General features: G+C 63.2%; 1 protein-coding gene across 6 annotated transcripts; it reads right to left on the bottom strand.

Moving 5' to 3' along the window:
* Positions 1-1,111: 1,111 nt before the first annotated feature.
* SLC17A9 (solute carrier family 17 member 9) lies at positions 1,112-16,023 on the bottom strand. Of its 6 annotated transcripts, none has more exons than XM_057503150.1 (13): positions 15,828-16,023; positions 10,079-10,276; positions 9,572-9,711; positions 7,615-7,714; positions 6,257-6,387; positions 5,828-5,924; positions 5,460-5,556; positions 4,717-4,804; positions 4,044-4,078; positions 3,545-3,660; positions 2,875-2,930; positions 2,698-2,727; positions 1,112-2,235 (listed from the first exon to the last, which is right to left on the bottom strand). In XM_057503150.1, exons 1-13 carry the CDS (start codon positions 15,884-15,886, stop codon positions 2,000-2,002), a joined length of 1,383 nt encoding a protein of 460 aa, XP_057359133.1. In that variant the 5' UTR covers positions 15,887-16,023; the 3' UTR covers positions 1,112-1,999. The 6 variants fall into 6 exon arrangements, with proteins under 6 accessions (XP_057359133.1, XP_036757648.2, XP_057359132.1 ...); XM_036901753.2 differs by having other exon boundaries at positions 1,112-2,163; XM_057503149.1 differs by having other exon boundaries at positions 5,460-5,627; positions 6,277-6,387.
* Between the last annotated feature and the right edge of the window lie 543 nt (positions 16,024-16,566).

The raw sequence follows: 16,566 nt of genomic DNA, 5'->3' as shown, positions 1-16,566 counted from the left end.
GGGAGGAGGTGATGAGGGACGACCAGGCGTGGAGCCAAGGGGCCCTGGGGCATGGTTTGCACGCCTGGCTTAGGTCCCCCTTCTGAGTAGAGCCCACCATCCCTCCTGGGCCCCACATCCCCTGGGGGCGCTAGACACCCACCCTGGGCAATGTGCCCATGAAGGGCTGTCCCCTCCCTCACATTCCCTGAATTTACTGTGGGTCAGAAACAAAGGTGGTGTCACCTGCATGTTCACAGCAGCCGCGAGGCAGGAATGACCCAAACGTCTGCCCTCAGATGGATGCGTTGTACGCATATGAATTTTTAAGGCAGAACACCACGCAGCCTTAGGAGGGAGGTGCATGGTGCCACGTGACACGACACAGCTGGCCCTCGAGGACATGACGCCAAGTGGTGAGCACCACACAACAGACGCTGTGATGCCACAGACTTGGGGCACATCGAGTGGTCAAACTCACAGGACAGATGGTAAGTGGGAGCGCCAGGGGGAGGGGAGCGGGAGGTGTTCAGTGGGGACAGAGCTGTTTGGGAGGATGGGAAAGACGGGGATGGCCGCCCGGCAGTGAGGTGCCAGTGCCCCGAGCCGCACACCGGCAGTGGCTGCCGTGGCGGACTGTGTGCCGAGGAGGTCGCAGTGGTGCACAGGTGCCCTCCCGGGCCAGCCCCGGCCTCAGGCCAGCACCTGCCAAGTGTCTGGCGGTTCCTCCGGAGGACCTCCAGGGCGTGCAGGTGAGAGCCTTTTTGGGGAACCAACATTCCAGGGCGCCTCTGCAGACCACCAGGCAAGTCTGCCGAGGCCACACTCCTTTTGTAATCCAGGGTGTTTCCTTCAGATTCTTTCTGATCAAAAGTGGGAAGACTGGAGGGGAAAATGGGTGCTTAAAGGGAAAATCCCGCATTGTCCTTGCAAATGCTCTGGGCTGTTCGGGTCCGGCGCAGCAGGAGCTGTGGAGAGCGGAGGTCTCACCTGCAGACCAGCAAGCGGTGCTTTGGTGCGGCTGCGACACCGGCCTCGGCCCCAGGGCGCCCAGGCCTCCCTGCCTGGAACCGGGTCTGCTCTGGAGCCCCCTCGCCCTGGCTAGAACACTGCTGGCTTCCTCAGGAATGAGTTCAGTAAGATGTCAACAGGTGTTTATTCTTTTAAAACAAGGTGTTATTAAAGTAAGTCTTCCTTTTAAATCGTTTAACAGTCATCTATGAAATACATCTTTGGTGTGATTTTCTGTATGTTTAGTTTCTTTTCTCTACATCAACATCTCGCAAAATCTACTATTACTTCGTGAGGCGACCTGTTTCTCCGTCATAAAGGGGAGGGTGAGAGACGGCGCAGTTGGCCTGGTTCCAGGGAGCTTCTTGGGCAGGAGGGGGTGCCCAGGCTCCCCTCACAGGTGGGTCACCAGGTGCCAGGACACAGAATGCATCGCTAGGGCTGGGCAATCCCACACAGGCTGGGGGTACTGGGGGCAGGGGTCCCCAGAAGTGGGCATGGGCATCCAGCCTGCTACCCACCCCTTAACTGGGGTCTCAGCCTGGCTGCCTGGAGGAGCAGAAGCACACGGACCCCCAACGGCCTTCATCTGGTGCACAGACAGCCCCACTGAAGGTCACGATCGAGCGTCAAGCACCGAGAAACAAAGTGAAGCAGGTTTTGGGGGTCGGACTCGAGTCCAGCGACTGGCCCGGCAGTGACCGGCCCTGCAGTGACAGGTAGGCCCTTCTGCAGAGGGGCAACAGGCAGACTGTGTCCGTGATGGAGCTGCTGCTACTGAAAGTACCAACCCTGCTCACCCAGCAGGGGAAGCTGAGGCCTGGCCAGGTTGCCCATGTCCGCACTCACACAGCCCAGTCAGGGGTGGGAGGCTCTTAAACTGACCCGGGGCCCTGAGGCTGATGGCACTGAGCCCTTGGGGGACGGCCGAGTCCCTGGGGGATGGTCAGATCCCCAGGGGACTCTTGGGTCCTGGGGGACACTCAGGTCTCCAGGGGTGGCTGGGTAGCTAGAGGTCCTGGCGGGCAGGGCTCAGGTCCACCCGCTGGGCTTCTCCAAACACCAGGAAGGCACCCAGCCCCAGGCTGCTGACGACAGCCACCAGGTTGAACACGGGCGTCCAGGAGCCTGCGGTCTCAGTGAGGTAGCCACCCAGGCACACACCCACGACACCTGCACCGGAGAGGGGGCAGGCAGGCTGAGGGCTCCGGGCAGGCCTGAGGGCAGTGCAGGGACGGGGCAGACCTGAGGGGCAGAAGCGAACCCAGGGGGCTGAGCTGCCATGCCCAGGAAGCCGGCTTCAGCCTCGGAGGGACAGTGATGTCGAGGGCCACCCAGGAAGTTGCCCGTGCATCCCCCATGTCCTCCCCAAGGGAATGAGCCTGTCACTGCCACCTGAGTGCTGGCCCCATGGGGACCCCAGGCCACAGGAACCTGACGCATGTGTGGGTCGGGTCAGGGCTGCATGCTGTCAGAGAAGTGACCACAGAAGGCCTCACTCTGTCCTTGCCCCGGATCCGCTCTAGGGTCTGTGCCCCCCCAACACACTGGTCTGACACTGTGGGACCCCCTGGAGGGCGCCATGCCCAACCTGCGGGGCTGGAGTGGCCAGAGGTGGGGAAGGGCACAGGATGGGGAAGGACAGGAGACACCCTTGGGCCTCAGGGCTTGAACCCCTCAGGCGGGAGACCCCAGCCCACCTCTCACCTGCCAAGGCCCCGGCTGTGTTGGCCACGCCTGTGAACAAGACAGAGTGGGCAAGGACAGGTCAGAGAGGCCGCCTGTGGCTACCTGGGGCCCCGAGGCCTAGGGCAGACCCCGGGGGCCCTGGGGTGAGCAACACCCAGGCTGGGGGCAGCTGTTCCTATTCAAGCAGGTCCTCACCAAACAGAAAGCCAGCGCAGGAGGGGGCCAGGTCCTGGATGTTGACAGAAATGCCACTGCAGGAAAGAGGAGGAGGCTGTGACGCACCCCGTGGGGGCTGCCACTCCACTAAGCCAGCTGCCGGTCCTCTGAGCTCCCAGAGCCTGGAGACCACACAGGGGGCTCAGGACCCAGCCTGGCTGTGCCCGCCCGCCACACCACAGTCTCAGCCACCATCTCAGTAGGGACATAGCTCATGCTCAGGACGAAAAGGGCAATGCCAGTGCATGCTCATCACTGCCCACGAATTTCAAAAATGACATAAAAGTGCCAATTCCCAAAACAGCTTCCTGTGAAGATTTCCTAGTTAAACACCTGTTGCTGGGCTCATCGGAGGCCCACAGGCCAAGAGGAGAGATGAACAAGCCCCCTCCTCCATCCATGTTTGGTACGAAAGAGGCCATGTGGAGGGGGGCATCTCTCCCAGCCCCTCCAGGCACAGTGTTTGTTTTTCCAAATGGCCCAGGTGCATGCTGGCTCAGAACCCAGACAGCCCTTGGCCTCTGCAGCTCACCCGTGGGGACCTGCCACACACCCACTCCCCGTGGCCCTGAGCCAGGCAGTCCGCAGGGCACGTGGTGCTGGGGCACCAGCAGGGGCAGCTCCTGTGGATGGAGTGTGCAGCCCTTACCTGTGGTTGAAGGTCTGGAGGCCGATGGAGGCTGATGCAAAGACCACAGACTTACAAAAGCTTGAAGTGTGACCCAAACACAGGGCAAAAATGCTGGACAGGCCAAGGCCCATGACCTGCGGGATTGATGGCCGGTGGAGGGGCTGTGCCACCAACAGGGGCCCTCCCTGGAGCCACCTGGGGTGCGCTGAGCAAGGGTCATTGTGGAAGACCCCTCCCAGGCCACAGCCCACCCAGGGGACGCATGGGTCAAGGCTCCCTGATGAGCCAGCCCCACCGCAGGAGCTAAAGGGTGAGACCCAGAAGTGGATGCCGGGCTCGGGGCACAGATAGCCCGCACACACAGCTCGGAGAAGGGCTTCGGGGCGGACAAACCTCCTCAGCACCGACCCAGGCACCCTCTGGCCACCTTCTGAGTCTGGTGACTTAGGAACACAACCCTCAGGTCCCAGGAACAAAACAAGGGCATCCAGAGAACGTGGCTCCACAGCCTCCCTACCTGCATGAACTTCCGCACGGTGATGGTCCTATAACCTGAACAGAGGGAGACCCGCAGATGTCGGCTGATTGCGCTGACCCCATAGCACCCTAGGTCCCACCCTCTCTGCTGGGGGGAGGAGGGCTGGCCCCCGGCTCAAAATGGGGTGTCCAGTGCCATGGGTGAGCTGTGTGCACACAAGCGTGCATATGCACGTAGAGGGGTCCAAGGCCAAGGCTGGCAGACAGCAGGAGGAAGGCCTCAGGGAGCTTTCTTATGGGTAGGATGGGTGTGTGGGACTTCTGCAACCAGGAAAGACTAGCATTCAAGTGTGAGCATATGTGTGCAGAACGTGGGGAATGTGTGTCAGTGAGAGTGCATGTACACTGGGGCCTGGGCTTGCACTGACACACAGCCCACCACGGACCTGTGACCTCTGGCCCTGCCGGGTACTCTTCTCCTCCAAAGAGCTGCTCCACAGCCACAGCTGGGCTTGGGTCCTCCAAACCCCCAACAGGGACACCGAGGCTGAGTCAGCTGTCAGGCCAGCAGGGCTCCACTCACAGCTGGCCCTCTGGGAAGGTGGCCTCTCCCCATGGACGCAGCTGCACCCCAGAAGGAGTGCCTGCCTGCCCCCCAGAAGAGAGGTTAAGCCCAGGTATGGCTCCTGGCCAAGCCCTGCCCCCACGCTCACCCTGATTGATGAGCCAATCGGAGAGAAACCCGCTGAGCACGCTGGCGGGAATGGCCACCAGCCAGGGCACCACGTTGAAGACCCAGCCCTGCAGGGAGGTGGGGAGGGGCCTCAGAGGCAGCCAGGGCAGGGGCACAGGGCCAGCATCGCCCAGGAAGGCTTTCCCCACCCACACCTGGGCCTCCTGCGGGGCCCTCCCCAAGACTAACCCACCCCCCACCCTGGCCAGTGCTGGGCCCACTAGCAGGTGCCCCCTGCAGACCACCGAGTCCCCCTCACGGCTCCGCCAAATGCAGCAGCTGAGCTGGAGGTTTGCAACCCCCACCCCAGAAGCCTGTGAGGCAGCAGGGTCCTGGTCACCAAAAGCAGGAGGGTGGCCAGATGGCCTGGGGGGCACACCAGCTGACTGGCAGGTGACTTCCAGTTCACATCATGGCCCCTTGGCCCCTCCTGAGGAATGACCACCCGCAGACTGGTCTGCCAGGCCCTAGGGTGGGGGCCCTGCCGGGGTGGGAGGCCAATGGCCGTGGGGAGCATGCGGCTGTGCCTTTGCAACATGCCCCAAACCAGAGGTGAGGCCACCTCAGAGCCATGAGCCTGCATGGTCAGGACTGCCAGAGGCCAGGCAGAGCCAGGGGCCCATCTGTGCATTGGGTGCTGCCTCTGTGGAGCATCCCAGTGCCCCCACTGCCGCCCAGCCCTGCACCGCTCCCTGGCCCACACGAGCTGCCAGGCCCACCTACCTTGGAGCTGGGGAAAGTCTCCTTAAAGAAGGTGGGCAGCCAGGACAGGAGGATGAAGAAGGAGCAGGCTGAGGACAGCTGGGAGGCTATGGCTGCCCTGCGGGCCGTGGCTGGGCTCAGCATCCTGCACCTGAGCCCCTGCCCAGACTCCGGGGTGGGGGGCAGAGGCTAAAGAGGAGAGGCCCCTGGGAACCTGGGCTTGGGGGCGTGGGACTCGGGAGCCCAGAGCTGATGGCCCACAGGCAGTGAGAAGCCCAGGCTGCACCCACCCTGTAGGCAGCCAGTGCCAGGGACGCTTGAGGTCCAAGGGCCCCGATCCCCACCCCACCACCCACCCCACCCTGCCACCCCAAGGCAGCCTGGCTCACCAGACAGAAGCCTTCTGGAAAAGCTGTCTCCAGGGAACTTTGGTGTGTCTGGACACCGGCAGGCCTTGCACCAAAACACCCAAGGCCAGGATGAGATCTGAGGGGGGCAAAGTGGGCCCCTGTGAGCGCCACTCAGAGCCAGGCCAGACAGTGCCCGCTGGCAACAGACCAGCATGCCCCCTGCCCCAGCGGGACTCTCAGGGTTGGACTTGGCTGCGGCCAGGCCTGGGAACTCAGGGAGGGTGCTTCTTTCTGAGGCTCTGGTCTAGAGGGTTCTTTCCCACATGGGCAAAGCCGCAGCCCTGGGGTCCCACTGAGCCGGCGCTGCTCTGTGGACATTCAGCGGCCACAGGAGGGTAAGCGGCACCAGGCCCCTGCTGCTTCCCAGGCAGCTGCATTCGCGGCCCTGGCCCATCTGGCCACGGTTACCTTTTTCACTCAGCAGGTACCTGTACACGTAACACGCCCACAGCAGGGTGAGCCCGCCAGAGAAGTAGAAGACACTTGGCCAGCCATACCAGTCCAGGAGCAGGGAGCCCGCGGCCCCTGTCAACAGTGTCCTGGAAGGACAGACAGCAGTGCAGTCATGACCCTCGGCTTCAGTGGGGCCGGGAGCCGCCTCCGAGAACAGTCCAAGAACCCTGCGCGACTGGCCACCTGCAGAGCAGCCTAGAACCCAGTCTGGGCGCAGTTTGTTAAGGGCTGCAAGCTTTCAGGAGAGACATCCAGACGCCACAGGGCCAGGTGGACAGGGGCACAACCCTGCAGCTGCACGTGGCACAGGAGCCCTGCGTGGCTTTCACTTCTTGCTCTAGGCTTTCATGCTGCCTACAGCTGTGGTGTGAAGCCTTTACAACTCAAAAAGGCACAAGAAGAAAATGGTGATGGGAACGCGCTGGAATGAAACGCAGGTGGCTCTTAGCTTCACATGTCAAAGAGCGTGAAACTTCAAAAAGATTTCGAATGCGAAACAACAGCGGCCCAACCCAGCACCTCGCACACACCGTGCCGTCCCGGAAGCCCATGGGCCGCTCCCTACACCTGGCTGGTCAGTGCCTGCTCCCCTGCTGCCCTCCCGTCTGCTGAGGATAGGCCAGGACACAGATAAAGGAGGACAAAGAGGGGAAAGAGCTGGGCAGCAGGCCTGCGGGGGCTCGCCTTCCTTGCCAAGCCTCCATCTGCCCACCTGTGGGGTGGACGCAGCTCTCCCCCATGCCCCTGCCTCACGTGTGCACCCAGGACACCCAGGTGAATGGGACTTCACACAAACCTCGGATCTGTCTTTGTGTATGTCCCATACTGCTTTTCCGAATTCACACTTCCTGGCACATTGGGCTTTCATCTGGCTGCTCCCAGCCCACCCCAGGGACCCCCGCCCTCTGAATTCTTGCCTAGGCTCAGCAGCAGTGAAGTGGGGGTCCTGAGCCTGGGGGTCGTGAAGCCCCGTTAGGACACTCACACTCTCCTCCATCCCCAGTGATGCCCACCCCAAGGGCCTGGTGCTCCAGGGGATGGTGTTGGGAGGGGGGCACTGGGTTTCTGCATCTGGACCAGACTCCCTCCAGGCCAAGCCCAGGCTGCCTCTCTGTCGGGCAGGTGCCCACCCTGCTCCACACATAAAAGGAAGCAAGGGAGTGGCCTGCACCCGCCCTGGTGGCAGGGCCTCGTGTGCACCAGCACCTCTGCGCGCCTGCATCCCCTGAGCCACAGATGCCCGTGTGGCCTCTCCCCGCCCAGGCCCACAGGGGCACGCCGTCTGCCTCCCCAGCCCCCCTGCCAGGACTTACCCAAACTGGGTGCCGGCCCCCACGGTGCTGTAGACAAAGGCTCGCTCGCTCGCCCGCACCTTCTGTGACAGCAGGCTGGTCAGTGCAGGGAAGTAAACCCCTGCAGCAGGCAGAGAAAGCAGAGGCTGCGAGCTGGTCCCAGCTGCCAGGCCATGTGGGGCCAGGGAGGGTGGTGGGGACAACAGCGGCAGGGAAAACCCCTGCCCAGAGATGACTGCTGAAGCTTGGGGAGTCCTTCTTGCCCACCTGACCCCCAAGGGACCAGCAGGGCTTTTGGCCCTTCTTGGCTGACACAGTGGGGGGGAGAGACGTCAAGGTCCTGCAGACAGGATGGCTGTGGGAAGGGCTTCTGGGTCCACGTTGGCACTCCCACCATGGTCCACCACCCCTACCTGGCAGCTCCAGAGGCCTGGCACTGGCAGGCACGTGCATGCTCACGCACACAGACTGCTCACGCTAGCACACTCCCGCACACACTCGCACATGCAGACTGGTCACTCTAGCACACACACTTCAGACACAGTGTGTGTACAACCAGTGAGGCTGGGTCTGGGTGTGACGCTGCCCTTTAGCTGGTGGGATGAAATCGCGGGGAGCAGCTGGGACCTCCCTGTATGGTTCTTGCAACTTCCTCTGACGCTATAATCATTTCAAAATCTAGGTTTGAGAAACCTGCCCTGAGGACTGCCATGCTTGCCTGTCACCCTGCATTTCTCCAAAGTACCCAGGGGAAGCTGAGGGGCTGGGGACTGAACAGGACTTGGTCCCTGCCTTCCCATCAGGGTCCAGAGCCCCTGCCCACAACAAGTGCCAGTCACCCAGGCTGACAGCTGCCCCGAGCCCCTGCCTGTCCCTGCACAGGGCCACAGACTGGCCACATGAAGTCCTTTGCCTCCCGAAACAGCCAGAGCCGAGGGCCACCCGGCTGGGCACTGAGAGCACCGGCCCTCTGCCCAGGAAGCCCCGTGAGGCATCTGTCAGCCCAGCCCTGGGACCCTCATCTGTTGGATGGGGCACCTGCAGTGAGTCTGTAGGATTGCAGGAGTCAGGCCACCAGGACCGCTGACCTGTGGAGCTGGTCAAGAATTGGCAGGGGCCAATTCTAGGAGATCTGGGGGCCTGGGGAGGCCCCAGATTCTGGAGGTGGTACCGGGGATCCCTTCCAGAGAAGCTGGGGGGATGTGCTGAGGAAGGGGCCCAGACCCACCCACTTGGGATCACATCCAGGTGAGAGACGCTGCGAGACACCACACTGGCGGTAAAGGAGCTCCAGGCTGGCTGTGTGCCACAGGCATCTGTGGGGGGCTCTCTCCAGAAGTCTAGTGCCCCCAAAGCATGGGAGCCAGAGATCATGGGAATCTGGTGTCCCCTCGGCCTGCTGGCCTTGCCAGTGAAGGGTGTGGCCTCTGTCCAGCAACACGCGGAAACGGCAGGACCCCACCGTGTGGCCCAGTGGCACTGACTGTTATCACGTGGCCAGCCGGCTGCCTCCCGGGTACCTGGAGCAGCTTTTGGCAGAACAGGACTCTGATGTTTAGGACGTGCCAGACTTTAAAGTGTTTCTTGAAAGCAGGAAGCGCCCCGGGCGCCAAGGCATCAGCACAAACAGGCTGGCACAGAGGAGCGCAGCGATCAGCAGCTGCCAGCGGGCCGTCCCCAAGCCGCCCTGCCGGGAGCCCAGCTGCCCGGGACGACAGCCGCTACCCACCGGCGGCAGGGCCGGAGCAGATCAGCAACAGCATGGAGGGGTCGACACGTGTGCCCCGACTTTAGGCAGTTAGGGCACGCCACATGCAGAGGCACACAGACACGTCCGCACACATACACACAGGCACACAGCCACAGATAGACGTGCACACACGGGAACACCCATGCGTTCACAAGCCCCCTGCCCCACCACTCCCGGGGCCACAGAGTCGCATGCTGGCTGCGTGAGGGAGGCTGCCCGAGGCCCTACCTTGGAGCAAGCCCGTGAGGACGCGAGCGGAGGTCATGACCACCAGGTGGGCACTGCCGAGGCGGGCGAGCAGAGGGGTGGCGGCAGTGATAAGACCCCAGGCAGAGGCTGACAGCAGGATGACCTTCTCGCCCCCAATCCTGGAGGGGAATGGAGGACAGTGATGGGGGCTCCTGCACCTGGCTGCTGGGCTGGCCGGGAGGCCCTGCCACAGAGGGACAGGTGGGGACCGGCACCGTGCCTCACTCAGAACAGCCCTCTGGAGAGGAGGCCCAGGGTGGGAGAGAGTGGAGTCCAGCCCGTCCATCTGTCCTCAGAAGCCCCCAGAGCTGCCTCAGTTGGATGCCGACCCTGGCCACCTCCTGTGAGGACCTCGCTCTCCAGCCCACGTGCTCTTGGCCAGGTGCCCTGCCCACGTTCACTCCCAGCAGCCCCCTCCCGGCACAGCTGCCCGGCCCACCCACCACCGAGAGCAGCCTGGGCCCTGTCTGGGGATGGGGTGGTTACCGGTCCCCCAGGTGTCCGCCCACAACCTGAGTCAGGCAGTAGCCCCAGAAGAAGCTGCTGAGCACGACGCCGGCCTCCTTCCTGTTCCAGCCGAAGTCCTGGCTCATGGAGGCAGTGCAGACGGGCATGCTGGCGCGCGCACAGTACAGCAGACCCGTGCCCAGCAGCAGCGTCCCCGTCCACGCCTGGCACTCGGGCCTGCAGGAAGGGGGGTGGGTCAAGCCTGGGAGGGGGTGGCATCCTCCATATGCCTCAGAAGGGGGCAGCTAAGCCTCCTCTCCAACGTCTAACTGCAGCCTGTCGGCTGCCAGGGGGTCACAGGCAGATACCAGAAACGCACAATGCCGCTCACCACAGCAGAGGCTGGGATGGCCTGGCCGGCTGGCCGGAGGGCAAGTCAAATAGAGCCCGGGAGGTGGGAAGCTGCTCTCAGGACTGTGGCCAGAGGACAAGCATTCGGTTTCCCTGGGAACAAAGGGTCCAGGGAGGCAGCCAGACAGGCACTGACACCTCGTAGCCCTCTGAGAGGGCAGCAGGCTGGGCAAGAGGACCCCGGCTGAGGCAGAGAGGGAGGGTCGCACAGCCGGAGCAGCACCGCCCCCGCGGTGGGAGCACGGCAGCGGCCCTGGCAGCGGGCCCAGGAAAGCTGGGTGTGCCCAGTAGATGATGCTGGGCCGATGGTGCTGGGTGGCTGGCAGAACCAAGGGAACACAGTGCTGTGGGGGCAGTGGTCCCACAGAGGAATACAGGCGGGGGTGCGGCAGCCCTGGCTCCTGGGAAGGTCACCAGGCAGATGCCAGCACACCTCGAGGGGTGGTCACCAAATCCAGAAGTCAGAAACTGCCGCAGCCAGAAGGCGCCCAGGGGACTTGAGGGCTCTGTGCAAGTGGGGCCCTGGATGGAGTCCTGGGCATCGGGGATGCCCAGGGCTGACCTGAGAGCCGTGCTGATAGGGCTCATGGATAAACAAACGCAGGATGCTAAGGTAAGGGGCGGCGGCAGAGATGGGCGCCAGGAGCTCCAGGCTGCCCTCGCAGTGGGTCTGTGACCCCGATTGCTCCACAAGGCAAAGTTTATTATTAAAATATGAAAGAGGGACTGGGGGCCCCAGCACCGTTCATGTGATTGGAGGTCCGCAGGGTGGAGGTCCCTGGGGATGGCGGGGTGCAGCACGGCCTGCGGGAGGGGTGACGGCGGCTTCACAGTGTGGGCGGGGCCTCCCGGGAGTAGGGGCGTGGGCAGGGGAGTGGAAGTGCCTGGAAGGGGGGCTTAGGGGCCCCGCCTGCCCTTAGACGGGCTCCCAGCCGCTGTGCTCCCTGGGCGTGTGAGCGTGCACGGAGGAGGCGCAGGCTTGCAAAGGCTCCAAGTCTGGGGGCCCCAACCTAGCCAGGCTGGCTGAGGCAGCAGAGGTGTTAGCACTGCAAAGCCCGGGGGGCGGTCGCTGGGAAGAGCAGGTCAAGGGTGAAAGGCCAGACGGAGCCCAGGTGGGTATCAAAGTCACCCAGGAAAATGGGAGGACCCAGAGACAGGACGGGGGGAGTTTCTAGGAGGATGAGGCCGGTAGGACCCTCAGAGCGGTTTCCAGATCAGAGAGGGAAGGATGACAGAGGCCGGACCTCAGAGTCGCACCCTGCTCTCCAAGCCCTAGTCTGGACCTCTGTCTGGACCTGGTGGGGGGCTGCCCAGGCTGCTGTCGGGGCCGGGCGGGGGTGCTGCCGGAGGACGTGCAGAGGCTCAGGGCAGTGCATCTTGTTTTGGGGGGTGGGGGGCGCAGTCCAGGGAGAGCCCAGGACAGCTTCTGGGAGGGCTGGAGCCCGTCTGGATGCCTCCAGAGGATAAGAGAGCGCCAAAGCCCTGAGTGCAGCTTCATGCTTGAAGGCATTGCCAGCAGGCTGGGAGCCAGCCGGCAGCACACCTGCCTGGAGTCTGATAAATGGGCGTGGCAGGATGTGTGCTTTCTCAAGGGCAGGCCCCAACCTGGGGCGGTGCTGTCTGGATGGAGAAGCGCCAGCCGGCAGCAGGTGGGGCTGCCCTCACCACCCAGCGCCCTCCTCCCAGGATGGACCCTAGCCACTACGGCTAGAAAACTGCTGGGCGAGAAGGGGTGGCTGGCCCAGGGACTTTGCAGGGGAGCAGTTTCGTACCCGCCACTCCTGGCCTACTGTCACACCAGGCAACTGCAGAGGCTGCGGCGAGTTCACGCCTGCCTGTGGGACACGTGGGACAAGTCGCCTGGCCTCCTGGAGCCTCACTTTCTGCTATGAAGAGGGGCTCCTGCCCTCGACACCTGCCTCCTTCATGGGTCAGCAAACAGCAGAGTGACTTGCAAGTTCCTGGTGTCCCAACAAGGAGCCCTTGTGGCTGGGCTGGAGGAAGGCACGGCAACAGTGTTGGCATCTCCGCATGCACCCTCCCCCTTGGCAAACCACAGTGTACTTTCCCACCCTCCTCTGTCTCAGGCCTGCCAAGGAATCTCACTGTGGGTACCCTGGGGCCACACCTCCCTGGCTGCAGCCCCCAAAGAGGCTGCAGGGTCCTGGAAGCCCACCAGATAGAGACAGGTGATTCAAGGTTCAAGGCCATCACTCGTGGGTATGAGGTAAATAAGTCTAAGTTCCAAACAGCCCAGACTATGGTTCCCAAACAGATCTACCTTTGTTTGAAGTTTGGGAATCCCAGTTTCCAAGTGCTAGCTAGCTCCTGATGAAATGCATGGCCTTGGGCACTGAGGGCCCTGGCCTGGAGGAAGCCTGCTCCCCGTGTGCACAGTGTGTGTGGGGGGCTGCCCTGGACCATGGGTTTCAGGCAGGGTCTCTGGGTGCTCAGAGGGGTGCCATGGGTAGGGTTCCGGTCACCCCTCTGCTGCTCTCTGCTGTATTGCTGGGACTTCCTATGCCTAGTGACTGCTGGGGAGGGACGCTGTGACCTTGCCCACCCCACTTCGTGGTCCTTAAAATGTGGCAGGCATCACTTAGAAGCCAAGACAGGAGTCCCCGCACAGTTGGGGGAAGACAGGCCTCCATGGAGGGGTAGAACCCCAGAGGGCGGCTCACCCATGCCCCCTCAGGGCCTGGGGGCCCCAAGTGCCAGTTTCCACCACAGGGCCAAAGACTGTGAGGTGTGGGGCAGGCCTCTTCAAGCCTGACAAGCCCCCAGGGCGTGTGCTCAGTGCGCATGAACTCCTCGACAAGGGACCCCAGGGTTGAGGCTGCTGCTCAAGCACCTGTCTCCTCCAGGGCGCCAACCTCTCACCCCTCGGACATGGACTAGCTTGCCTACGAGAACCGTGCACCAGGCCACTCCTACCCCCAGTTTCCATCCCATGGCTGCAGCCTGCTGGGGACGTTGCCCTCTGAGCAAACACTCCCACTGGGCTTACTAGGGAAGAGCAGGGCCATGGTCCAGCCCAGCGGGCCAGAGCCAGCAGAGCGCCTCATGGGCATGCCTGCCCCACTCTGCCCTGAGCGCCCCATGGCCCACAGCGTCCTGCGCCCCTGCACGTGAGCCCTCTGCAAGCACATGTGTGCAGTTTTGTTCCCACTCCTGAGTGCACAAGGGAGGCAGCAGGGGCGTGGACGAAAGGCTTTTACCTTCCCACGAACAGCCACACTCAAGAGGCGACTTCTAAGGGGGCTTTATTCCTTTATGTGGGCAAAGCAGAGAAGGGTCAGCTGCATCCAGACAGGACCTCGCTTCCAGCACACCTGCCCCTCCCGCAGGCACACCTCTCCTGCCACCCAGGGGGCCTGGCTCCTTTGCTTTCTGGGAGGGAAGCCCAGTTGGAGGGTGGAAGACAGGTCAGGCACTGAGAACACCATGGTGCCCCTTGGCCTCCTTACAGCCACTAGAGATCAAGAAAAGCCTATCAGTTTCCAGGTAAACCATCTGTTCTGAGCATAAGGTGCCGGCATGGGTGCTCCCCTGGGAGCTGTGGGGGGCACGGTCTGCTTCGTCCATGGGCCCTGGAGGCCCCAGCAGCCTCATCCTGAGCTGGAGGGCAGTGCCCACTAGGTGGGCAAAGGGGCATCCTCCACAGCTGCTGGGGACACAGAACAAGGAAGTCCAGCTGGAGGGGCGTCCCAGACGTGGCCAGCTGCCTGGAGCTGAGTAGGACACCAGACCCAGAATCCTTAGCCCTTTAGGTGGGCCAGTTAGGAACACTGACGCTATGGCACGAAAGGCTGGGAAAGCAACATCCTGCCCACAGAGACGGACCCTGAGCTTCAGGTCCATGCCCCGAGAGCATCCGAACGCTGGCTAGAACCTTCTAGAGCCTTCTGCTTCCTGCTAACGGCTCCTGTGCATGAAAAGCATCCACGGTTGAGCAAGCACATGGTCACGCTGCCCCTCCACTCACAAAAGGGAAACGTGCCAGTGCCTCAAGCCAGGAGAGCAACACACAGGAGAGAACATGAGGGCCCAGGTCTGGGGCCACCCCCATGGTACCTGGGATGTGTGAGGGATGGTCCTCCCTCCTGGGCCACTGGCAGCAGGCACATGGCCATCCATCAAAGCCAGCCAGAGCCATTGAAACACAACCAAACAGGGAAGTTTGCAGAACATTCTAAGCCCTGGGCCACACACAGCCTTCTGCCCAGCTGGCTGTGAAGCCTGGCCTGCCACCTGGGTATGGCTCAGAGCCAGGCTTCGATTCAGTAACGGAGGGGTGGGGAGGAAGTGAGAGAGAGGCAAGCCCCAGGGCACTCCCAGATCCGGGCACCCCCCAGCGTGTAGCCCTTCTGCTCTAATGGGCAACAGGCAGGCAGACTGGGCCAGGGACAAGGTCTGGGCTTTGGGGCAGCCCTTCTCTGCCTGCCCCCCCGGGCCCGGCCCCTTAGGAGCCTGCTGGCCTCTGAGGGCCTCTTTATACTGTCTCTCCACCTTCCGCCCTGCTTTGCTGCATCCTGGCCCCAGCATTGAGGGGCTGTCCTTAGGGCCTTCCTGAAACCTTGTGCTGGAGGCAGCTGCAAGCAAGTGCTACCACCGTGCAGGCCGCAGGGCAGGCCCTGGAAAGCAGGCTCCCCAGAGACTCAGAGCCCGGGTGGACTGCCCTGGAACTGAGGGGGTCCTGGGGTCCAGGGCCCAGCCGCTTTGCTGAGGGGCCGCGGCCCACAGAACCGGTGAGGGTGGTCTGGGGGCTCCGGGATATTCCTCGTTGCTGTGTGACACACTCACGAGGGGCCCCCCGCATGTGACAGTGGACAGCGGGAACAGTGTGGACGGGTGGGAGGAGTGCCTGGGCCCTCTGCCCTCACCGCCAACCCCCCCGGGGACCTTGCCCCATCACAGGGCTGGCATGTGGTGGCAGCCATCTGCCTGAAGGCTCCAGCCTGTGTCCCCCTCCTGGCCCCCGTCAGGTGACCCTGCACGGCTCATGGCCCACAGGGTACGTGGTCACCCAAGCGGCTGCGACTACAACTACAAACGTGTGTGGTCTTTCCAGGCAGGGTCAGGTCGGTTCCAGGGGCTGGGCTGTGGTGAGAACCCCTCCTCGCCATGAAGGACCTCGCCCCCGCCCCAGGCAGGCCTCCCAGGACCCACACTGGCCTGGAGAGGGTCGGGGGGGAGGGGTTGGGGGTTGGGGGGCTCAGCCACCCTGGCCCTGGGACTGGGTGGGAGCGGGGTCCCCGCCAGGCTCCTTCCTCCCTGCGGACGGGGACTGCCCAGGCGGGCGCGCCCCCAGCCCGTCTGAGTCTCCGTGCCGGACGCCCCCTCCCCCAGCGGCTGCCACGCTGCACGCCCGCCCCACCTGGACCACTGGGCGTCTTGGGCCGCATCCCGGCGACCCTCGTCCATGGGCTGCTGCATTGGGCGCAGATGGCCGCGGGCGCAGTGTCCGGACCCCGGCTCCAGGTGGGCCGACCCACGCGGGCAGCGCCGCCCGAGTCCACGTGTCAGTCCCAGCGGCGCTTCCGTCCGGCGCTCCCAGGACGCGTCGCCCCCAGACGGCCACCGCGGTGGGCGGGGCACGACACCCGGTCCCCGCCCCGCGGACGTCCGTCAGGGAGGCCGGGTCTCCCGCACTCCAGACCCGCGGCTCCGGGGAAGGCGAGGGGCTTCCCTGCAGGAGGAGCAGGCTGGATGGAGCCCTGGAGGCCTCGAACAGCTGCTGAGCCGGGGGGCCTGCAAGCCGCCCAAAAACCTGGGGATCAGGGTCGTCCCCACCTCACAGGGCTGTAAGTCCGGGGAGAGGAAATCCCGGGGCAAAATACTTCTAAAAACCGAAATCAGGCAAAGGGAGAACAAAGTTTAAAATCCGTTTACTGCTCACAAACTGCAGTCCCAGGCCGGCCCTCTCCTACCCAGGCAGCAGCAAAACCTGCCCTGCCCTCCCCTCTCAGGTACAGGTAAGCCCTCGGGCCCAGGTAATTGCCCATTGACATGGAGATGAACTTCTCTCCACCCCTGAGGACGATGCAAATGCACTAAAGCCACACTTCTTTTCACCTCTGATCGCCTATCGATATGCAGATGTACTAAAGCCCAGC

The sequence above is a fragment of the Manis pentadactyla genome, chromosome 5 (assembly GCF_030020395.1).
Source record: "Manis pentadactyla isolate mManPen7 chromosome 5, mManPen7.hap1, whole genome shotgun sequence".
NCBI classification, from domain to species: Eukaryota; Metazoa; Chordata; class Mammalia; order Pholidota; family Manidae; genus Manis; species Manis pentadactyla.
The sequence above is the reverse complement of the archived record's forward strand: the minus strand, read 5'-3'. Positions and strand labels throughout refer to the sequence as shown.

Bases quoted from the DNA above. Each gene is read 5' to 3' on its own strand.
- SLC17A9 (XM_057503149.1), bottom strand. From the start codon at position 15,886: ATGCAGCAGCCCATGGACGAGGGTCGCCGGGATGCGGCCCAAGACGCC. The intron at 10,277-15,827 runs GTGGGGCGGGCG...CCCTTCCTGCAG, and splicing joins CAAGACGCCCAGTGGTCCAG to GCCCGAGTGCCAGGCGTGGA. The intron at 2,931-3,544 runs GTAAGGGCTGCA...TCTTTCCTGCAG, and splicing joins CTCCAGACCTTCAACCACAG to TGGCATTTCTGTCAACATCC.